This window comes from Gymnoscopelus microlampas, assembly GCF_963454915.1.
Source record: "Gymnoscopelus microlampas genome assembly, chromosome: 18".
Lineage (NCBI taxonomy): Eukaryota > Metazoa > Chordata > Actinopteri > Myctophiformes > Myctophidae > Gymnoscopelus > Gymnoscopelus microlampas.
The window spans coordinates 34,723,920-34,748,905 of record NC_139955.1 but is presented as its reverse complement, the minus strand read 5'-3'; the positions used below and the strand labels follow the sequence as shown (position 1 = coordinate 34,748,905).

Sequence of the window (24,986 nt, the reverse complement as noted above, 5' to 3'; positions counted from 1 at the left end):
ATACTGAAAATTGGAAATATTCCAGTAAAGTAAAAAAAAATACCTCAAAATTGTTCTTATGTACAGTACTTGAGTAAATGTGCTTTGTTACTTTACACCACTGGTGGATTGTATGGCGATTTATTATGAAGTTCTGCTGACATGTCCTTGTGTTTGTGGCAGACACAGAGCGGGCAGTGGGACTACTCAGGCAGTACCAGGCTAACCTCACCACTCCAGAGGAGCAGGCCCTGAAGACCAGTGTGGGGAAAGTCTCTGCCATTTTTGGCAGCCATCTATTTCAAGCCCTTCTTGGTAAGAGAGACACTGTGTAAACAGATCTGTGTGGACCTGACCAAGGTTGTATTGTTGTGTACTAAACCAGTGGTTCTCAAACTTTTCAGGCCGCAACCCCCCCAAAATAATCATATTGGACCCCCCCACCCTGACAAGCACTCGGAATTGCAGGAGTTGAGTTAAATATTGTGAAAAGAGCAGATCTACAAGCTCACAACGCCTCGCAATGCAAGCTTGTAGATTGGCTATTTTCATATATTTTTATATTATTTGACAATTTGGCCAATGTTTTACCAGTTTTTAACAGTACAGTTGTTGATTACTTTTCTTTTTAGGTATTAAAAAGGTCTTAAAAGTCCTTAAATTGTCTCTTTACTGTCATTTGGGGACCCCCAAAATGTTGAGAACCACTCTACTACACCCACAGCCTAGCTTTCCTAACATGACATCAGTGTTTTCTATTCAGTCTCAGTGCAATCGTTTCCCTTCACTGCCGTAGCCTTTTGTGGGAACTAGTAGATACTGTAGACTTCACCGGTCTTTGCGTCAGTATCTGTCTTATATCAATCTTCTGCTTCTGTATGTTGCCAGCAGTTAATGTTTCCTGGTGGCTCGCCACAGGATGTGGAGAGTCAGGTTCTATTAATTTGTGTGGGAAGTTAACTCAGCCTAAATGTTTCCCTATTAAGCCCCGTGAAAGACTCCTTTCAGCTGACCTCACAAAAGCTTTGCTGTATATACCTCCCCAACATACTTTGGATTCATTGTAATGAAATCCCATGAAAGTTGGACAAAGCACAAAGTCTGTCTATCTGTTCTTGAAGAGGTGGGAAAAAACTCAAACATCTCACATTAGGGAGAGTATACGGTCTTGACCTTGACTCAGAGTCAACTTATCCTATGCAAACATTGTTACTCAGAGGAAGCTGAAACCGTTTTATTGGCTCATCATTGCCAGAAAGTGATAGTGATGTGCTGGGCTTGGCACTGACTCAGTGGATATATATTACCAGTACGCAATTACTCTTGGCGGAAGGCCGGAAGCATGACACTGTCATAGCTTTTACGACTTCAAGCCACCTGGTATTCCTCTACTGAATCTAAACACTTGCTGCTAATGCATATGACTATACCTTCAAGGCAAGGTTGGGACTCAGCAAAGGAACTGAACCCTAAACTCAGTGCTTTTTAAGTTAAATCAAGCACATTAGTGCCATTTATCCAATGGTTGAATGGTCCTAATTACGATGACGCCTGCCCTTGGGTCTACTGCTGCCAGTGTTGACCTGCTGCTGTTTCTCTGATGGGGGGATGGGTTACCATGGCTGGGGATGAGAGCAGGGGAAAAAACATCCATCTAGGCCTAATTATCACTTATCACTAGCTATCACTGTTATCACCTCCCAATCGAGGATACCGCAACTGGCTTGATACATATTGTTGCTGCCTGTTGGAATGACTAAAGGTGTGTTAGAGTAAAACATGGGCTTGACTAGCCACAACAAAAACAGTACAGCAGAAACATGTGTAACCGTTTCGCATGTTAAATCTTTTGGCATTATCAGAGGACTTAGATACTCAGTATTGCTGTCATAATTTGACATTTAACCCATTAAAACTTGTGTCATCTGTGTCATTTTAGCCAAAAAGCATTCTTTTATACTTTGGCTATTCAAAAATAGCAGATATACAAGCTCATAGCGTGTCACTTTGTGCCGCACTACAAGCTTGTAGATCTGCTATTTTTGAAAATCTTGAACATTTTTAAAAATCTTTGAATATATATTATATTAAAGCGAACATTTTTCACTCAAATCAATACTTCTGGGGGTCCCTGGAACAAAATATTTTGAGATGGGGATCCGCAGCCAAAGATATATAATTCTGGCGGTCCTTGACATGAAAAAGTTTGAGCACCACTGATTTAGCAACATATGTTTTTCAGAAAACTGTTAAGACATTGCAGAATCAGCCTCAGGTCTTAATGGGTTAAGGTCATCATGTCATCAGTTAAAGTGGTGGATGGCGTCATAGTAGAAGTCCCAACAGTAGAGAGAAGATAAAAATTCCAAATCCAGCTTCCTAACATTCCACAGGAGGAATGCAGCTAAATCATGGCTGGGCTGGTGGTTGATGGGGAAAATGAACAGCTTGTGGCTGCTCTCCCAAGCCTCATCCGCTACTCCGTTGGCCTTCCTGGACAGAGTCCTGCACAGAGTCCAAGGTCGAGGCTAGAGAGAGGGGAAAATCCTGCTTTTCAGTGTGTCTCTCAGGTACCAGAGTTGACAGGAGTCAAATGAGGCTGGACCCTTGACTCAACATGTGGTTTTCATCAGGCATGGCAGGCGGGAGGCGAAGCTGCTTCGCAGAGCTAACAGGAATACAGTGCTATGCAAACATCTCTCATCCTGTTATCCTACTGTTGTTTGCCTTCACACAAGCTTGGGGTCATGACTCATGTGGACTGGTCATATATGTAGCGGTGTTGCCACGGTTGCTCTTCTAGTGTTGGACACAGAGATTTCCCCGCAAAAACGAAGTAAGCTTTGTCAGCTCTTTTTCCGTTTGGTGACAGGATCGTTATATTGGGCCAGAAGCCATATTAGGTGTTCTCTTTGAACATTTCCACAAGTATATAAATACTTACGGTGAGAATGTGTGATATTTTAACTTCAGCAGAGGCCATAGACACATCCTGACTGAGCCATACACATGTGAAAGAGATGGCAACTGACTTTGAAGCACCACTATTGGGAAGTGTGGGAAGTGTTTCATGTTGTGTGGGAAGTTGGCGAGCTGACGACTAGATTGTGTGTCTGCATGGTTGCACAGTCAGGAACAAAGGTTGCCTTAACTGTGCACTCATCCCTTTGTCCCCCCCAACATACAAACATGACGCGAGAGGCAGGGGGTGGCGACAGGGACCTGGGTCTGTCGCACACACACACACACACACACACACACACACACACACACACATACACACACACACGCACACGCACACGCACACGCACACGCACACACACGCACACGCACATACACGCACATACATGCACATACACACAACCAATTAGGTTCTAGGCTAGCTTTCAATGGCAAGATTGAGGCAACAAAGTGGGGGTGAATTGTTTGCCCTGGTGAGGACCCTTTAATTGTGACCCAGTTTTTCCTGAATGTTTTATTTTAATGAGCCGTGGGTTGCTTGTCATCATGTAAAGTGCATTGTGTAAAGTACCAGAGGCACATTCCTCGTTTTTGTGTGATTCACCCAGGCAGGCAATCAAGTGATGATTCCAATCCCCTTGATTAGGTAGGTACATGCATGGCAAATAAAGGAGGGCGCGCACACACACACACGCGCGCACACACACGCACGCGCGCGCGCGCACACACACACACACACACACACACACACACACACACACACACACACACACACACACACACACACACACACACACACACACACACACACACACACACACAGTTACTTTGTATAAAGTAATTGTAGACCAGAGAGACGTTTTGGGAAAGGACCCACAACTCTGACTCTGTCCCTAAATGGGCATAACAACAAAAAATAGATGTGGAAATAAGGCCTTTGAAAAGGACTTCTGCCTCAGATTAAAAAAAAACTGGGTTTCTGTGTTCTGTTGCATGGCTTGGAATTTATGTGGTCTTTGAGGGCTGGAATAGTGCATAGAGTTCTTTTTTCCCCTTTTTCTTTCTTTTTTTTGAAAGTTAGAGATGGAAAAAAATGATTCCATACTTGGAGGTTTTGTATGACTGTGATTTCTGTCAAAAACTCTGCACCTCATGTGCTGAGTGAGCACTCTTTTCTATTGTGTTAGCTATTCTAAGAATAGATGGACCATGTAAATGAAGTGTTAGTTGTGTTATATAGTATGCAAGGTGGCTAAGGTGCCACAGAAGAGCAAATCTTGCAAATGTGCCTCATGCTAGAACTACCCTTTTTTATATTCTTTAACCTACTTAATGCATAGTTGAACTTAAACTGTTTTCTGTCAGCTCAATAGATTGTTTTAGTTTTTTCATTGTGTTGATGTTAGCAACACATCATTGTGGGATTTTTCAAATGCCATGCTTGAGGTTCCATGTCCAAGATAACCAAGAACGTAAATATAGCAATAGTATACTGTTGTGTTTGGGCTTGTTGTTCTCTGCCAATAGACTTACAGTGTACTTACTGTAGCTATTTCCAGCATTGCTCATCTCCCTTACGTTTGCTAACTGCTCATCATGCTGATTCATGCTTTAGAATCTCATGAGGATGCTAGGTTTCCATTGTGGCCAATGGAGGTTGTATTGTTCCATTACTATGTCTCAGAATTTAAGAGTGTTAAAGTACTATACTGCTTAACAAGGTAAATTCACAGTGGCAGTGTAAGATACATCATGGGGTGATTCTCACTCTAAGCTATAAAATTAATTGTCTATAAAATAACAATGGGCTTTATGTAACAAGTAATGACATGGCGCTACTCAGTAATAACTCAGCCAGGACCACAAATCCCCCCCCCCCCCATCCCCAAGTACTTGCTCTACTTTTTCTAGTAGTCAAATAGTTCTCATTTTGTCTTAGTTAGATAAGTGCTCCGATAAGTAGGCAGTGGTAAAGTCCCTGCCCGCCACCACGGAGGTTGTGGGTTCGAATCCATCCGGCTTTGTTGGGGCGTCTATATAAACACAAATGGCCCGTGTTCGGGGAGGGAAGCCAGTCATTGCACACACTCCTACAGGGGGGGGGCACCTGTCAGCAGGGAGTGGCAGGAGTAGGACAAAGGCCCTACGTCCTCCCGGTGGGGGCTCCTCACTGGCAGGTGAGTCACTAGGATACGACAGCAGTGACCACACACAGAAATGTGTGTGTGGGGAGGAATTAATTGGCATAACGATTTGGCTAAGCAATAGAAATAATATTAGTAGTAGTCTGTATATTGTTTGTTCCAGAGCTCATATTTTTTGCAATTTGTTTGTTACTAGTATGATGTACTCACTGTATGATGTACTCACTGTATGCCTAGGGCTGGTCACACTGTAAGATCCTGAGTGCCAATTTGATCAATAGTTTACCCTCTCAGAGTTAACTGACACTGTGTACAATGACATGGTTACTGGTGCCTCTGTGTTGTTCTGTCTGCAGGGCTGACATTTTAGTTGACGATTTATTGTTATACAAATAATTGTGATGAATGGTTTAATTGTGTTTTTGGTATTGGACAATGGAACATATTCCAATTCCATTTGTGTTGACCTAGGCTTTGTAAAGCAAAATTGGGCAGATATGTGTGTGTCCAAAAAACAAAACTGTTACTTGTTTTCAAGATTCAAATTCAAGAATAGCAAAAGTAGCAGAGCCCTACCTGTTTGTCAGCATGTATCTCTCTTTATATTGTTTTCTTTAAATCAGGGGTTTTCAACTGATTATGATGAAGCAGGGACCACCGCCCTATGGGTGTGGTGTCGGGGAAAAAGCTTGAAATTAAGTAATGACTGTTAAGGGCTTAATTAAATGTGTTAATTCGAGGTGAATTAAATCAAGTCCAAGGTTATTATTTAACTGAGATATGCTAGTGGTCCAAAGCTAAAAAACTCATCTTAACTGATTCATTGCAACTTATGCATGAACGAGCAGACACATGCGATTGATTATGGGCACATTTCCTGATAATGGTGACACAACCAGACAATCCGGTGCAGTTTCCCTTGAGATTCTAACTCCCATTTCTGTGGAAGTTCTTCACATCCGACTTCCCAGTAACTGACTATACGTCACCAGGTAATTCACTGCAAAGTGGTGGATGAAATAAAATAAAATAAAATCCAAATCTTCACTTTCCTACATAACTAAATGCGTGGTCAGGGACCACATGCAATACCTTCACGGACCACCAGTGGTCCACGGACCACCAGTTGAAAACCCATGCTTTAAATTATATATTTATAGAGCACTGTAGGGACAGAAGGTGCACATCAAAAATGAAGTCTCTTTATACCTGTGGTGTCCATGCTATTCTACGTGCAGCACAGCACAGCATTGTGTGTGTGTGTGTGTGTGTGTGTGTGTGTGCGTGCGTGCGTGCGTGTGTGCGTGTGCGTACATATATATCGTCAATGTTGGGAGGAAACCTTGTATGTCCAAAAAAACTGTGTCGCAGTAAAATATTGAAAATAGCTTATCTATAACGCATCGCAGCACGATGCGTCATGAGCTTGTCTGCTATTTTCACTACTTTTGTGCGACACTGTTGTATGATGAAGTATGCAATTCAGTAACAACGAAAAAATACATAAAACATTTAAATATGGAGATACAAGGTTTCTGCGTGAATGTGTTTGCATGAGCTTGTGTAAGTGAGGTTGCTCTTTAGTCAGCCGGGCAGCAAACTCCTTTGCCCACACACGGCTTTAACTCCTCCACAGTCAGACACCGTTGTACACTGTGATGAGTCACATGCCCCATTCTTACACTTTTGTTCTCATGGTGCCTTTTTGGGAGATGCACGCACGCACGCACGCACGCTATCACACACACACACACACACACACACACACACACACACACACACACACACACACACACACACACACACATGCTCAGGTGCATTGCACAAACACTAGAGGTGTGCACTGCCCTCACGATTCAATTCGATTCACCAGGTAACGATTCGATTTGATTACGATTAACCTTGTAATAATTCGATTCGATTTGACACTTTTCTATATTACTGCACAACATAGCAACGTTTTCATCAGTCAATACAAGCAGTCAGATATACTGAACAACATTTACATCTGGCTGCTGCTCTGTGCAATTAGCAATATGAAAAAAAAAGAAAGAGATTTTTGACATTTGTGAATCGATTCATTCGAGATTAATCTATGAAACGATTATTTTTTACACCACTAACAAACACATGCTCACACAGCACAGCGCTTCCAGTCAGGGCGGATTCACGTTTTTGGAGACTACTGCCCTTGGCCTTGTGGATGCGGAGTCGCTTGCCATGCAGTAGCACGTGAAGCAGTCCATGGCTGGCTGGGGTCTTTTCTAATCAAGTCTCAAAGACGCATCCTTCACAGTTATTGTTTCTGTCAGCCTGCCTTGTCCCAGCATTGAACTTTGGGAAGTTGTTCCACGCTGCTACCGCCTAGAATGAGAACAGCAGCCTCTTTATGTCAAAAGTGCAGCAAAGGGGACCTGTGTGTGACATCAGCAACATTGTCCCCCCCGCATTCCCATCAAACGGCTGCCACTCAATACAATAGGTGACCACGGGACATGGGCCCATAATGACCTGAGAGGCAGCGATCAGAGATGAGAGGAGAGGGCAGGGAAAACCGTAAAGAAGAATGAACTTGATTATAGAGCGGAGGAGAGAGTGACTCGTTGTCGTGATGTAGTGTGGAGAACAGGGACCTACTATGAACAGCGTATTGTCTCCTAATGTCTCCTAACCATCTTAATTATGTAGGCTTACAAGAACAATATACTGTGTATACTGTGCTCTACTATGCTATATGATGACTACTACCTGATGTCTGCATAGATTTTGTAGAATTTCTCTATCGTGTGTTTGTGCTTTTTGCATTACTGTAAATAATTTCAAGGTATTGGTGTTTTCTGTCTCAGTAGACACTTGTGTCTAAGGCTGTCGTAGTCACTAGGACTGCAGGTCTTCTGCCACTCTTATTTATTTTAAAGCACAACTAAAGACCTTTCTGTTTGCCGCTGCTGAGTTACTTTTCCCCCCTTTTTTTCTCTCTTCTGCGCTGTAATTGTAATTGTGTTTCCTTTGCTTGATGTTCTGTGTAAAGCACATTGAATTGCCTTTGTTGTTGAAATGTGCTATACAAGTAAAATGGCCTTGCCTAGGACTACAAATCCCTTGATGTTGGCCTCTGTAGTACACTACATTTGGGACTACAATTCCTTTGATGTCTTTGTATTATTATTTATGTATTTATTGAATACTTTATTTGTCAGAAATGTAAACAGCATGTGGTACAGTAAGACATTAAGGCTGAATGGATAACAGAAAAAAAAGTCCTAGCATAAACAAATTACAAAACACTAGGTGTCTTGCATTGGCTATCAGCTTGAACTTATGTACTGCTGCATTCACTTGTCCTTGTATGCCTGAAGAAAGCTTGCATTCAATTCTGATATCTGCACCGTGTTTTGAGTGTGAGGCTGCTGTTTGTTCTGTTTCATACTGTTTTGTTCAGCTCTGGAACCTCATCTAAGTTTTTAGTTAACAGATGAGCGGTGCTTTTTTCCACTGTTCTGAAAGAAAAATATATGCACTTCAGACAAATTCTTTATCATGCATTACATGCAATGATTTATAAAACAGCCATTGAGGGAAAGCCACAGGTGTTTTCACTGGTAATGTAAAAGTGTTACTTTCAGCTCTTAGAAGAGATTGAATTGCTGCAGTTTGTGTTGACAGTGAAGTCCTCAGCCACTGCCTGAGTCACATTGTTGAGCAGCAAGATAATAGCTTTTAAGAACAGTGTAGAAAGCGCTCCTATGCAGATGTGCCACCCCCACATGTGAACCTCAGGGCAACACTCTATGTCTATCTACAGATGAGTGGATTGCATTTTTTACTCCATAAAGCATGAAAAGCCACACGTGAAATATTTACAATTACTTCCAATATTTATTTTTTGTTTGCCCGTGTTTTGCTACCGAGACAATTAGGAACATTTTGAAAAAAACGGTATGTTTTCCCCCCTTGCAGATATCCAGGAGTGTTACGAGGTGACCTTACAATCGAACACGGAACTTGATGTTGTGAAGGAAGAAGACGTCGTGCAGAATGTGTGGGAGGTAGTATGCTCTCTTCGCTTCATATTGACAAAAGAGAAAATATGTAATTTCTTTTCAACGCAGCTGGAGTCACACGTGATGCTGTGATGCTGTGAGTGATCCACAGTGGTTCTCAACCTGTGGGACGGGACCCCCAGATGATTAGCTTAATGTGCAACATTGTTTTCTCACTCAACAGTAAACAAACCAACACACAGTAAGTGTATATGCACATGTACAGGGTATCTGCACATTTCTAAAGTGACAATTCAAGGACTTTAAATTAAAAAAACAAACTACACTACCAAATTGTCAAATTATCTAAGAAAGAGGCAAAAAAAATGAAAATAGCTGATCTACATGCTCAGCAATTTTCACAATATTTATCTGTGGAACCAGAGTCAAACTAAATGTAATGCCTCAACTCCTACAATTCCAAGTGCTTGATAGGGTGGGGGTCCCCAGTTCAAATGTATTATTTTGGGGGGGTCACAGCCTGAAAAGTTTGAGAACCACTGGTCTACCACTTCAACTGTGAGAGAGAAATATACAGAAGAATGAGGGTCACACAGGGAGAGGGGGGTGGGAGGGTTAGAGAGAGATAAAACTACATTAGTCACAAGAATGCTGGTAAGCCAGCATGCTCGTTAGTGGGTTGATGACTAGTCTTATGAAATCAACCAGACCTTTGATTAGTACAAGTCTTTAAAGTCACACGGTCGGTCAGAATATTTACCCCAGGAAATAGCCACTTCATACTTATGCCGAAAACAGTATGTGTAAAAAAGGGGTAATATGATGTCAACAGACGGCCATAATGCAGTTAAATTTCTACTTATTTGGGTCCTTTATTAGAACCGTGTCATTGACTTCTCAATTGAACTTGATTGATAAAGGATTTCACGACAATCTACAATCACTTACTGTATGTGATTCAATATTTCCTCCCAGCATTCCTTTGGCTAATAACAGATACACAATGTACGACTTTCAAAGTCGTCGGGTAGTCATAAGTAGGGGTGTGCCAAAATATTGATACTGCGATACATCGCGATACTCCCTCTCGTGATAAATAATCGATACACTGCCAGCAAATATCTATTTGTTTTTAATGATTACCAAAAAAAAGGAATCTCTTTCTCTCTGCGCGTGCACACACACACACACACACACACACACACACACACACACACACACACACACACACACACACACACACACACACACACACACACACACACACACACACACACACACACACACACACACACACCATAGGCTATGGAAATGAGCCTACTGATTCCAATCAGTTATAATAACTATCCTATATTAAAATTGGCTAATGGACAGGTGGGCGGGCCGGCGGATGGGCGGGCCGGCGGGCGGGCGGACCACGGCCACGTCACACCGACAACCATAAACAAACCACGGCCACATCACTTGTCAACATAACTAAAAACAAACCACGGCAACGTCACTATGACTAGACATAACCATGAACAAACCACAGCCACGTCACTATGACAACATAACCATAAACAATCCACGGCCACATCACAATGACTCTTGTGACATCATTATGCAAACCCGATTACATTACATTACATTACATTACAGTCATTTAGCAGACGCTTTTATCCAAAGCGACTTACAATAAGTGTATTCAACATAGGTAGGGAACGAAAACTACTAATCACCAGAAGTTTTAAGTACATTTCCTAAAACAAGCAACCAAGAGTATACCTAGCGCTAAGGTAAAAGTGCAATATATCAGCTACCTACTTTCTTAAACAGATGAGACAAAAATGGCAAAATCAAATGAGCACGAGCTAAAACAAATAAGTGTATCGACTAAACAAGATCCAATAAAACAATACAAAAATAAAACAAGAGTTCGTACAACTAGTTAACAACAAGTAGGCCAGGCAAAGAGGAAGGATAGTGTTTCCTGAAGAGGTGGGTTTTCAGCCTGCGGCGAAAGATGGGCAGTGACTCTGCTGTCCTGACTTCAGTGGGGAGTTCATTCCACCACTGTGGGGCCAGAACAGAAAAAAGTCGTGACCGTGTCGATCGACCAGAAGGACCGTTGAGTGGCGAGGGAGTCAGTCGCCCCGAGGTGGCAGACCGGAGTGGTCGGGCAGGGGTGTGGGCATTGACCAAAACTCGGAGGTAAGAAGGAGCTGTTCCTTTCACTGCTCTATAGGCTAGCACCAGGGTTTTAAACTGAATGCGAGCTGCTACGGGGAGCCAGTGCAGAGAACGGAGAAGGATAGTTGTGTGGGAGAACTTGGGGCGGTTGAACACCAGACGAGCCGCAGCTTTCTGAACAAGCTCCAGAGGTCTGATGGCTGATGCCGGAGCACCAGCAAGGAGGGAGTTGCAGTAGTCCAGGCGGGAGATGACAAGAGCCTGGATGAGCACCTGGGCTGTTTTCTCCGTGAGGAAGGGGCGAATCCTCCTGATGTTGTAGAGGAGGAATCTGCAGGACCGTGTCACTGATGCGATGTTAGCCGAGAACGACAGTTGATCGTCCAGGGTCACACCCAGATTCTTCGCAGTCCGAGTTGACGTCACCACAGCATTCTCAATGGTGATGGCCATGTCTCGGTGAGGACAGCCCTTCCCCGGGATGAACATCAGCTCGGTCTTGTCCAGGTTGAGCTTCAGGTGGTTCGTCGACATCCACTCCGAGATGTCAGCCAGACAAGCAGCAATGCGTGCCTCCACTTGTGTGTCAGAGGGGGGGAATGAGAGGATCAGCTGGGTGTCATCGGCATAGCAGTGGTAGGAAAAGCCATGGGAGTGGATGACAGCACCAAGAGATGTAGTGTAGAGGGAGAAAAGAAGAGGACCCAGAACCGAGCCTTGGGGAACCCCAGTAGTGAGCCTGTGTGGTTCTGACACAGACCCTCTCAGCATCACCTGGTAGGAGCGACCCGTCAGGTAGGATGCAAACAGGGAGAGTGCAGAGCCTGAGACACCCATCCCCTCGAGGGTGGAGAGGAGGATCTGGTGGTTCACTGTGTCGAACGCTGCAGACAGGTCCAGGAGTATCAGGACTGAGGAGAGAGAGTTCGCTCTAGCGGCATGGAGCGACTCCGTCACTGCCAGGAGGGCAGTCTCTGTCGAGTGACCCACTTTGAAGCCCGACTGGTTGGAGTCCAGGAGGTTGTTCTGGTGGAGGTAGGAAGACAGTTGTTTAAAGACAGCACGTTCGAGAGTTTTAGATAGGAAGGATAGAAGGGAAACCGGTCTGTAGTTCTTGATCTCAGAGGGGTCAAGTGTGGGTTTCTTCAGGAGGGGGGTGACTCTGGCAGTCTTGAAAGCAGAGGGAAAGTAGCCAGACGTCAGAGAGGTGTTAATAAGGTGGGTTAAGAAGGGAAGGAGTTCAGGTGCAGAGGACTGCAGCAGAGGGGATGGGACCGGGTCCAGGGAGCATGAGGTGGGGCGACTAGAGGTAACAAGGAGAAGGACCTCTTTAGAGGAGAGGGGAGAGAAGTGGGATAGAGAGGGTGGGGGAGAGGGAGGAGGAGTAGATGAAGATAGGGAGGGAGGGGTGGAAGGCAAACAGGTGTGGGTAGTGCGCAGGGCATCAGCCGGGGGAGGAGTGAAGGAGGATCGGATATCGTTCACCTTCTTGTCAAAGAAGTTGGCGAAGTCGTCAGGGAGGAGGGAGGAGGAGGGCGGAGGGGGTGGTGGTTGCAGGAGAGAGGAGAAAGTTTCAAATAGTTTTTTAGGGTTGGAAGCAGAAGCCTGAATTTTAGTGCAGAAGAAAGCAGCTTTAGCAGCAGATAGAGAGGAGGAAAAAGTAGAAAGGAGAGTTTGGAAGGTAAGAAGGTCCTCCGGGAGGTTGCCATTTCTCCATTTGCGCTCAGCCGCTCTCAGGCTCCGTCTCTCAGTACGCACTGAGTCCGACAACCAGGGAGCAGGTGGAGTTTGGCGTGCAGGCCTGGTGGTGAGGGGACAGAGATGGTCTAGAGAAGAGGATAGGGTAGAGAAAAGAAGATCAGTGGCGGTGTCAGGGGATAGAAGAGCAAAGGATTCAGGGGCAGGGAGAGCAGAGAGAACAGAGGAGGAGAGATCAGTGGAGGATAGTGTGCGAAGGTTGCGACGTGAGGAAATCATGTGGGTAGGGAGGGGCTGTGAGGGGGGAGAGGAGAGAGAGAGAGAGTAGGACATGAAGTAGTGATCAGATAATTTCTTACCTTTTCTAACCTTTTCACTGGAAAGAGGAGTGACGGACAGGTTAGCTGTAGAGCAGCATCTGGTGAAGATCAGGTCCAGTTGGTTGCCAGCCTCGTGGGTAGGGGGAGATGGGGAGAGAACTAGGTCGAAGGCGGCGAGAAACGAAAGGAGTGGGTCTCGCTGCTTCTCAGTCGGGAGGTTGAAGTCACCCAGAAGCCTCATGACGACAGCGGTAAACACCACTGAACTATATAAAAGGCATGTTATTAAAAAGGTCTTCCTTTCCTGTCTCTACGCTCTCCTCCTCCTCATCAACCCTCCATCACTCTGTTCTGTTCTGTCGGCTCAACTAACACTATCATGGCGAATGTTGTCGACACCAAACTCTACGACATCCTCGGCGTGTCTCCCACCTCCACGGAAGACGAACTCAAGAAGGCATACCGCAAACTGGCTAGAGAAAATCACCCTGACAAAAACCCAAATGCTGGTGACAAGTTCAAAGAGATCAGTTTTGCCTATGAGGTTCTGACCAACCCGGAGAAGAAGGAGCTATATGACCGCTACGGCGAACAAGGCCTCAGGGAAGGAAGGGGGGGTGGAGCGGGGATGGACGACATCTTCTCCCACATCTTTGGAGGCGGCCTGTTTGGTTTCATGGGAGGCCAGGGCCCTGGCCGCCCGCGCAACGGAGGCCGACGGAGAGGAGAAGACATGGTCCATCCACTCAAGGTGTCCCTGGAAGACCTCTACAATGGCAAAACAACCAAACTACAGCTTAGAAAGAATGTTCTATGTAGCAGTTGTAATGGCCAGGGGGGGAAGATGGGGGCTGTACAGAAGTGTGTGACCTGTAGGGGGCGTGGTGTGCGCATCACGCTCAGACAGCTGGCTCCAGGGATGGTGCAACAGATGCAGTCTGTGTGCACAGACTGCAACGGAAAAGGTGAGGTGATCAGTGAGAAGGACCGCTGTAAAAAGTGCCAGGGGAAGAAGGTGATCAAAGAGGTGAAGATTCTAGAGGTTCACGTGGACAAAGGCATGAAGCACGGACAGAAGATCACCTTCGGAGGAGAGGCCGACCAGGCGCCTGCCGTGGAACCCGGCGATATCGTCCTGGTCCTGCAGGAGAAGGAACACGATACACTCAGACGAGAGGCCAACGACATTCACATGACCCATAAGATTGGCCTGATGGAGGCGCTGTGTGGCTTCCAGTTCACCTTGAAGCACTTGGACAGCAGACAAATTGTCATCAAGTACCCTGCTGGCAAAGTCATCCAGCCAGGTTCAGTGAGGGTGGTCCGAGGCGAGGGCATGCCACAGTACCGCAATCCCTGTGAGAAGGGAGACCTGTACATCAAGTTTGATGTCCAGTTCCCTGACAACAACTGGATCAGTCCTGAGAAACTCACAGAGTTGGAGGACCTGCTTCCCTCGCGGTCCGAGGCGCCCATCATCACGGGTGACACGGAGGAGGTTGACCTGCAGGACTACGACAGCAGCCAGGGCCCGGGGAGCGGCGGACGCAGAGAGGCCTACAACGACAGCTCTAACGAAGAGGGAGGAGGCCACCACGAACCCGGAGTGCAGTGTGCGCACCAATAGTCCTTCATATAAACACATAGCCGCAAGCGACTTGGATGCTATCTGCATGGAGGTTGTATTTTTGTTTTGCACTGGCAGATTCGTCTGGTCCCAGGCTAGCTGTACTGTGCTCCTATTGGCTGTAGCACGGATCTGCTCCGTTGCTGGTCACAACCCCTTTTATACTGTATGATTTCCAGTCGGTGACAGCGGCAAATATCAAACATACCAGATATCTGCAAACGCTCTGCGAGGCATCCCTGAGTGCTAGAATCACACTCGGGGAACTTTTCACACACAGCGGGCAAAACCTCGGCGAGCGAAACCCGATCTTGCTCAGATCGGGGGATTTGTCGGCGAGTGCCAAAATAGATCGGCGACAGCATAATCGAGGCAAAAATCAGTGTGAAGTTAAAGACGGGGTGCCGTGATTTTCAGGGATTTACCCCCCCCTAAAACATAATCATCAGGTATTATGGTTATACTAGGAGGAAGATTTTTTTTCAAAAACGTGTACAGAAAGTGTTAAAATTATGTTTTTATGTGGACACGCCTCCAGTTCATTAAGTATACCTGGTTCTCACCTTAGCACCTCCTCCACCACCTTAGCACCACCCACCTATCCTTGTCCCTCCTCCTCCTCATGCCCACACCTGTTGTGTTATGATAATGAGGGGGAGGGTATAATTTTACTGTGTCATTAAAGTGCTGTTCTTCTATTGGCACGTTTGACCCTCAAGGTTTCAGCCTCCAGGAAGAAACTCAAAATAGTCAGAGAAGACATAAAACACCACCAGGGGGCTTAATGAAGTTCTATCAACCTCATAGACACATGAAAGACAGAAAAAGTGCAAAACCATGGCACCACCTCTTTAATGAAATTGATCTCTGGCTGATTTCTATAACCCATTAAGTGAATATGAATGTTCTCCCTGGCTTGGTTTTAGCACCAGGATTAGAAAAGCGCTATCTTCGATATCTAAACACCAGAGGAATTGAGATGTGTGCTTTAAGTGAAAGGGTGTTTTAATGTAATGGGGCAAAATAAATCACTCTTGGGCATTAGATAAAAACTCAAGCCCTGGCATGTTCATTTAGAAAAAGAAAAGACTCCTTTTTAACCTTTAACTCCTCACCCAAGCAATCACTTTGGCTATGTGTTTTACAGTATATCAATTATTTACAGGTTAAGTCCGAAAAGTGTTATGTATGGGCAACTCAATTATACATATGTAACGCCTGGGATTTTGAACCCTGGTCTCCCGTGTGAAAAACCAACATCTTATCCACTAACCTAAAGGGGAATTCCCCCTTGGCTGGGGGAGATATTAAGGTTTTGGTCATAATGCAGAGGCTATGAGCCACTCTTCTACAGTACACATACGTGACATAATAATAGGGGAACTGTCATTGACCAGAATGAATGGAATCGGATGCCTTTTAATACATAAGATTGTGTTGACATGTAAAGCTGAACTTGTGGCATTATTTTGTTTGAATCAGAGCTCAGGATGAAAATTAACAATCTATTTTGTGACTGTGGGGTGCCAGGAAACAGGAAGTGCTTACAACAAATTATGCCAGTTTGTTAATTGTCACCTCTCAGGCATTGACTTACTGTAATCATTCGATGATTTCACAGCGTAATGCACCCAATGGAGCCAAGTTTACTCCGTTTAAATTGTGTCACACAGGCTCATCGCAGGGGTGAGGCCAAACCATACACTGAGAGCGTGGTTCGATCTTTCCCCTTGTGGCCCTGAGTTCCCCTCCCAGCTTTTCTGTGATCCACCCCTGGCCAGCTACTAATTCAGGGCAGCATGGCTTGTGATCCTTCCCCTCCTCCTTCTCCCTGCCCACATCCCAGCTGGTTGAATGGCCCAGGCACAGCCCTGTGCTTAGGAGGCGGCAGTAGTCGCAATGGGAAGCAAGAGGTAGAGTATAGGGATAGAGGTAGAAACACACAGAGAAGGAAAGAGAGAGAGAGTGCTACTTAATGGATGCCCAGCGAGGTTCTCATCAGTATTCTAGCCATGCTGTCACCTGAGTGGAAGATGGGAGGGGAATTAAATGAGTCTGCAAATTCCCTGATTTGGTGCAGAGTAGCAGGTGAGAGTAAAGCATCGCTACTTCTTAGAGAAGGGATGAGAAGGAGAAACACTGAACAAATGGCTGTTAGTAGTTTGCCTCAGTATGCAGCTACAAATCCAATAATGTTTTTTTTTTGCATCATCCTCCGGATGTCATGTTTGGATGTGTCCTGTACTCTAATTATAATAATGTCATAGTCAGCCTATGATACATTTATCAAAAGACAGAATTCTGCATTTCATTGTAAATGTTAAAAGTGTGTGAGCAACAAGAGCATGAAAATAGATCAGCGTATGTACAATGTACGTATATGTGTGGCATGTTACTGTATATACACCATCAGCATTTATCAGTAGCTGACACAGCACCTTAACAACACCACAGTACCTTCTATATAGTTTAGGACCACAATGGAAAAAAGTCCCCAGGATTCTTTTGTTATCCTTTTAGCCTTAATGTCTTACTGTACCACGTGCTGTTTACATTTCTGACTAATAAAGTATTCAATCAATACATCAATATATGTGAATGCTAGCTGCCACCAATAAACAGAGTGGGTAGTTGGGGGAGGGGGGTTAGGTCTTGTCCCAGGTAGTGCCAGTTGACCCCGCAGTCAGCACTGGCATTTGGGAACAGAGCCGTCACAGCGATAACTCACTTGGCACCTCTGGAATAACACGCCCCACTCCAAGCTGAGGTCAAATCCCTTATAAGCCCTAAACCACAGTTGTGGTGAAGAGGCCGCCTCAACACTTGACATTGATCTTGATTATGATTGTTTGTGTGAGAATCCAGAGTGACCCAGGCCTGTTTTTCACCTCCAGCTCTGCTGCTAGTGGGTGTGGCCAAATCAGGATGCCTGGTGTGCACTGCACAACACATGCCATGCGTGTGTGTTTTTGTGTGCATGTGTGCACACATATATAGGCTTACGTATGTGTTTACATAAACACATACCGCTTGTTCCTCAAGCTGAGATTGAGGCAAGCTCAGTTCAATTTCGAGCTATCAACCAAGGGAGAGAGTACCTCTTGTCAGGAAAACAAAAGAGAACGCTGAGGCCTTTTTCTTTTGTTAGCCAGAGCCTTTTTTTTGTTCCCTATTAATCCTAACTTTGCATCAGTGATGGCCTGCTCTAAAGGCTGCCCCCTGCTGTCCGTTAAAGGTCTCTGTGTTGTAAACTGTGGAAAACAACTCCACGGCTCTCAGGTAGGCATATCCCTCTGGGCTTCTGTGACACACTGGAGCCGAAGTTTGCTATTCTCACGCTGTAAGAAAAAAAGAAATGTGATTGAATTACTTTATCTAATTAATTCACTCGTTTGGATGGAAGAGCAAGAGGTGAGTGTTCAAACTCTTGGGCTGGCATTTTTCAAGGGAGCAGTGGCTCAGGAGGTAATGTGGGCATTTGGCAAGTCGAATGTTCTTGGTACTTTCCCCGGATCCTCTTGTCTTAGTGTTGAAGTGTCCTTGAGCAATACACTGAACCCAAACTGCTCCCCGGGCACTATTCAATAGTAGCCCACTCCTGCTCCTATTAATTAGTATTGGATAAATGCAGAGAACAAATTCCAGGTGTGTGCAGCTGTTCTTGGCCATAACCCAACAACAACAACAACTAAAAAGGGACACATTCATTATGTTTGATCATTTTAGCCCTCATCACATTATTTGTCACATTCAATAGACTTCAACAGTGTGGGTTCTTCTCTGGCCTTCCTCTATTGGTGCTCCTGCTTTGACTGTTTCCAAAACAAAGGATGTCCTGCTCTTTCCACAGCAGAAGCACTGCAGCCATGCTCTTATACTGTCTATATATTTGGTCTCCACAGTTAGGGCTGTCACAAACAATTATTACATTTGTGTTGACATCAGAGTTTCAATCAAAGTTTTCAACTTAAAAAATACATTTATGTTTGCCTTTTAGGCTTTGTAAACAAAAATGCACAGGGCAAATATTACATAAATAACAACTTGAATATACTGCAAAGCCTATTAGTGACATATACATTTCTGGCCATAGGTACCAATAAACAAAATAAACAATATACCATGACCAAAACAGGCCATATCTTTGTCATGCACAACCATAGCTTATCAGCTTCTTGCCTTCACACCTACGTCGCACTCCGATCCGACTCATGGCAACATGTTTTGGTTCTTTTGTCTGATGTCATGACGACACGGTTTGTTTGGGTCTGATGTCATGCTGTCACTGTCAGCATGACACACGCCATATTTGGGTGTAGCTGCAGTGGGATCTATATAAGGTTATGTCTGAGTTCTAGTGATCTCTATATATGGTTATGTCTGAGTCATAGTGACGAGGCAGTGATCCACCCAATCAAGCCAATTGTAATATAGCATTGTGACAGGCCAATCTAGTACGGTATGCGTAGGCCAACACATAAATGACAAGTTTTCATTTAAAGGTGCTGTAAGTGATATTGTTTTGTTAAAATAAGTTTTCAGGATGGGATACCAATTTCATCCAATTAGGAGAGAGAACTCATACAGGATACAGGATAAACAAGATCAATTTAAGTGATGAAACAAAAAAATTAGCAGGCAAAATTAGAATGTGTAACACTATCAAATTGAAACAGATAAATTGGTTCTTTTTCCTGATTGCTGACCCAGCTGAAGATGTATTTTCTGTTGGCTAAAGAGCTGGAAAGATGGGGAAACTCCTAGCCTGTTACTGAACACTATAGCAATGTTTACAATCAGAATATAAAGCTTAAACCTTTTGACCAAAAACCTTTGTTATAACGTTATCACACTGAGATTTTGCACTGACTGCTCACCCATGTGTTTGTGCTGATGGCTCTTTTCTTAACAGGAGGAGCAGGAGGAGGGTGTGTCGCGGGTTCGAGTGACCTGCCGGAAGAGCCCTCACAAGGTGGAGCAAGTGTCCTGCCTGGTCAGCCGCTCCCATGTCGACATGCCGAAGGTGAGTAAAGAACACAGTTTTTTACATCATGGGCTCTCTTGAACAGTGGTGGAAAAAGTACTCAAATGTTTTACTTAAGATCGGCTATTTGAACTATTTAAAAATGTTTTTCAAAATAGGGGTAAGGTGGCAGGTGCCACTTAGCGCCTAGCGCAAGGTACTTTTCGGTATCGTATCCCTGACGCACACGCCGCCTTGTGCCCGTGTTGTCTAGATACCAAATGATCTTGCGGGTGAATGGACAAAACAGAACGCACTGGCATTGGCATGCTTTAATATATAATAACCTAACTGAGAATTTGCATGTGAATATTAAGTTGATATGTGACATTAGGCTACAGTGATTCTGACCTCAATAAAGGCCATGCACTGCGTTTGGACACCTCGTTTCATTGTGATGTTTTGGTGAGCAGAGAGATTTTTTCCCCGCATCTCCTGACATCATTACATCAAATTATTGATGCTGCTCCCATAGATTTTAAGCTCAAGTGTTTTCACTTCATGCACAAGGACTTTGGTTTCTTCGCTAGAAAAGCGCTCTGTGCGTCTCCGCCACATAAATACGCCATGCGCAGCTCGTTCTTAAAGGTGTGGGCAGTTGACAATCTGATTGGTTTAATTAATGTAATGCCCAAAACACACCCATGACTAACATGGCCTGTTGCGCTAACACACTGCCCACACAATGCGCCCTGTAGATAGTAAAATTGTCGTGGACACACCACCAAGGCGCAAGTTGCGCCATGGTGTAGTTCTGCCGTTAAAATGGGGCCCATAGTCTTATTTTTTTCTGGCCAGGGATTTTTTTTGCGTTCTGTGTGGACTAAGGGCAAAATCCAAATTATTAATTAAGCAATGCATTTATTAGAAAAGTAATAACGGGTGTTGTAATGAACAAATAAATGTAAATTTCTCTCTGCCTACTTGGTGAGGCATCACAAGGCTGGCCTTAGCTTCATCTGGCATTAGTGGGTTTTCATTAAGCTCAGTGACCTTTGCAGCATTCCAATAATCAAGTGACGTGTGTGCGTCACACCAAGTCACACAGCAGTTCGAGCATCACAGTCAGGGATTTGACTCTTTGACTGACCAACATAAACATGACCTGGACTAATTGTGTCTGTTGGAAACATGACCCGGATTAAATTGTGTCTGTTGGAACATTGATCATTTTTCATACTGTATGGTCTATAATAAATGTTGTTTTTATTTAACCAGATTAACCATTGGCCTGCGTCCTTGAAATTAAAACGTTTGAGGACCACCGGTATTGTAATTGTATAGCAGACATGAAGTCCACATACCAGCTCTGACAGTGTGATGAAACCGGTTCCGGAAACGGTTCCAATTGTGATGGAACCGATTCCGGTTCCTCAATGTGTTGGATCCAGTTCCTCCAGTTCCTCCGGTTTCCGGATCCCAACCCCTAGTGTTCACATGCCTTTCCCATTACGACATGCCCAGCGGCACATGGCAGCGCAACACGCCGCGGGCACTGGCTTTTCAGCTGAGCCCAGAACTAGTGCAAGGCGAGGGGTGTGTGGGTGTGTGTGTGTGTGTGTGGGGGGGGGGGGGGGGGGGGGGGTACTGTCATGGAATCGCTGCGCTGGTATGATAATGTTAGATCTGCATAAGAATACGGTGACGGTACAGTTTCACTCCACAGCTCTCAGAGAGGAGCTGCTGTGGATAATGGGGGAGCTGGATGGGGGTGTGTGTGTGTGTGTGTGCGTGTGCGTGTGCGTGTGTGTGTGTGTGCGTGCGTGCGTGCGTGCGTGCGTTCGTGCGTGCGTGCGTGCGTGCGTGCGTGCGTGCGTGCGTGCATGTGCATGTGCATGTGCATGTGCATGTGCGTGTGCATGATTGTGTTTGAGTGTGCATGTGTGTCGACTCTTATATGAACGATAGAGGATGGATGGATGGATGGATGGATGGACGGAGCTGAGGAGGTGCAGGGAAAAGGAGAGAGGGAGGGTAGCGATGGAGTGTGCTTGTAAGTGAAAGAGAGAACGAGAGCGTAGGAGAGAGAGAGAGAGAGAGAGAGAGAGAGAGAGAGAGAGAGGCAAGGGCCAGTGCAGAGCTGGAACGGACACACTGAGCTCAGCCTTCCTGGGGTTGCCATGGAAACCACATTCCTCCCCCGCCTGCATCCCTACAGACCGTTCTGACTGTCTCTCTCTCTCTCTCTCTCTCTCTCTCTCTCTCTCTCTCTCTCTCTCTCCTATTGCTACTCTTCTTTTTCCATTTCTCTTTTATTTGCAGTCATTTTTGTGTGCATGTGCGTCCCCAGCCACAATATACACACCGATGCAGAGAAGTGGTGAATGCACGGCTGACGCGCGCGCCCGCGCACACACACACACACACACACACACACACACACACACACACACACACACACACACACACACACAGCACACAGACACTTTCTGATGCATGGCTCTGCGTGGCGAGGCAAATGGGTAATTACACAGAGATTATTATGCATTCACATACACACATGGACACAAACACTCTTCATTATTGCCTCACTGTTTCTCTCCCCCCCATATCTCTCTAGTCTCTCTACTCCACCCCTCTCTCTCTCTCTCTCTCTCTCTCTCTCTCTCTCTCTCTCTTCCCTCTACTCCTTATGTTCAGTAATGCCCGCTCTAGTCATAGTGTTTCCCAAACAGTGGGTCGGGGACCCATTTTGGGGTCGTGGACCCATTTGTATGGGTCCTGACCTTTCCATTTCTTATTATTTCAAAAGATTAAATAATAACAATAATAATAATTGAAAATCTTCTGGGGAAAAAAAAGAATTTTCCACAAGAATTTGACGCATACACATTTTAAATCAAAGAAATTCCATAAATAAAAATAGCAGATAGTGTCACAGGGAGACATCAGATTTTTGTTTTGGGTCTTGAATTAAAAAGTTGGGGAACCACTGACTGCTCTAGTCAGTGATTCATCCCACACCGGCTGAGCACCCATGTGTTCTTGAGTGTCCTCGGCTTCGGGTTCCTGTTGTGGACCCTGTCGTAGCATCATTATTATATTGTTTCCACACATGCCTCACCTCACCTTTGACTAGAACTGCCACAATTATTACATAATCGCCTAATCACAATTATTTGAGACAATCACAATTATTCTTTGCATAATCGTCCTTATCATTGTTTAACATTTTCATATATTTTCAAAACATTTTCAAAATAGTGGAAATAGAAGATCTACAAGCTCAAAACGCCTATTAACGTTTTTTTCAAAGCATGCAGTGTAAGCTATATGTCATATCTGCCCTGTGCAACGATTGTGTACAATTCTTTTGTATTCATAATGTTCCAGTGTTCAACGTCAGAAACAATTAAATCGTTAATCGCAATTATTAGACCGTTAGTTAAGAAAGTCGTCAAGTAAAATGCCATAATCGTGACAGCCCCTACCTCTGACGTTTTTTTTTAGCAGCCTGCTATTATTGGCGCTTCCTCTCTTTGCTTATCCCACCGCTTTTAATATTTATTTAAATATTTATTTATTCATTTTTATCTTTCTCTCTTTATCCATCTCTGTTTTTCTCTCTCTGTGTGTGGCTTACTCACAGTCTCTCTCCCTCTCTCTCTCTCTGGTCTGTCTCTGTGTCTCTCTGCACTCGGCTCCCTCTTGCTCTTTGCTCCATCTATCTACCCATACACCGTACTGTAGTTACGCCGGCATCCACATCCAGCTCGCACACAGTTTCCCCCCCTCGTTCCTCATTCTTTGTACCATCTTGAATTTCCCTTTTTCTCTCTTTCCCCCTTTCGCATGTCCTCCATGCCCCCTAGCATTTCTCTGAGCGTGTGTGTGTGTGTGTGTCTCTCTCTGTCTGTCTGTCTTTCTGTCTCTCTCTATCTCTCTCATTATTCTATCAATTGGACGTGCTGTTTGGTGTGTGTGTGTGGTGCTGGAGCAGCTGTTCTCTGCCACTGGGGCCTATTAATAGGAGTCTTAGCTGTGTAGCGTTTGTTTCCTGTCTCCGCATTTCTGGCGCTGCAAACTGGAGGGTCCTTGGCTTGGTTTCGTACTACAGAGTAAAATCTGTGGTGTTCATTTAATATTTGCGTGTCTCTTCTCTCATTTGTCATACACACACACACACACACACACACACACACACACACACACGTCTATAATATTATGACTTGCAGTAAGTCTCACTTTAACCATCAAGTGCAGAGGCTCTTCTGCATCGTCATTGGCTGTGTGCCAGTACGTAGACACACCCCTCTGTACGGCAATACTGTGCATGTTCCCGTGTGGAAGGAAATCAATGCATCCTATCTCAAAGCAGTCGGAGACCCCTCTTACAGTCTCCCTTTCTCAAAACCCTCCCTGCACAGTTAATTAAGGCTGTATACAACATAGCAGCGTGCCGGTATGTGTGTTGTTATGGCTGCTGCCTCTTTAAGACTGCCTCACTACCGTCTCTCCAAATATGGTCGTTCATCCTGTCAGCTGACTGAGGAGTAGTCACACTGCTTCTCGGCGAAAATGCATGGCAATTACTGAAAGGCGGCTTCACACATGGTGTGTGTGTGTTTGGTGTGGGGGGTTGTTGCGATGTTGATAATATAAGTGTGTGTGCAATGCGTGTGTGTGTGTGTGTGTGTGTGTGTGTGTGTGTGTGTGTGTGTGTGTGTGTGTGTGTGTGTGCGTGTGCGTGTGTGTGTGTGTGTTACGAGTGAGGGTCCAGGTGGGTTTATGTAACAGAAGCTGACACTCGGCTGATAGTTGTGGTGGTGGGGGGGACGGGACGGGGGGTGCCCGAGGTGGGTTCTATGGAAGCCACAGGATAATTCCCTCGTTTGCGCCATAAATCACAGGTCCTTCTTTTCCGTTTGTCAACGGAGGGTCAAGGGTTACCTATTTCATTTCAGAAGATAAATTACCTTACGCTGTTGATCCAGATCTTCCGAGCCAAGTCGTTTAATTGGGCACAGTATTTACCGGAAAGGTGCAGACACCACCGCCCACACACACAAGCATGTGTGCACACATACTCACACTGTGTGTGACCCTATGCACACACAA

General features: G+C 45.0%; 2 protein-coding genes across 4 annotated transcripts in view; both read left to right on the top strand.

Moving 5' to 3' along the window:
* Nucleotides 1-24,986, top strand: part of dlg3 (discs, large homolog 3) — a gene marked incomplete at its 5' end in the record, with an annotated part of 122,487 nt that overhangs the window by 2,600 nt on the left and 94,901 nt on the right. For 2 of the 3 annotated variants that reach the window (XM_084041894.1, XM_084041900.1), the window contains 3 exons: nt 163-294; nt 9,045-9,133; nt 19,818-19,928. In XM_084041894.1, the coding sequence (XP_083898020.1) occupies nt 163-294; nt 9,045-9,133; nt 19,818-19,928 (332 nt within the window). The remainder of the gene's footprint in view (nt 1-162; nt 295-9,044; nt 9,134-19,817; nt 19,929-24,986) is intronic. The other variant, XM_084041895.1, reaches the window with a different exon arrangement.
* Nucleotides 13,646-14,909, top strand: LOC311034149 (dnaJ homolog subfamily A member 2-like). The gene has a single exon (XM_084041901.1). The coding sequence runs from the start codon at nt 13,658-13,660 to the stop codon at nt 14,903-14,905; it is 1,248 nt and encodes a 415-aa protein (XP_083898027.1). The 5' UTR covers nt 13,646-13,657; the 3' UTR covers nt 14,906-14,909.

Excerpts from the sequence above, each read along its gene's own strand:
- LOC311034149 (XM_084041901.1), top strand. The coding sequence starts at position 13,658 with ATGGCGAATGTTGTCGACACCAAACTCTACGACATCCTCGGCGTGTCT.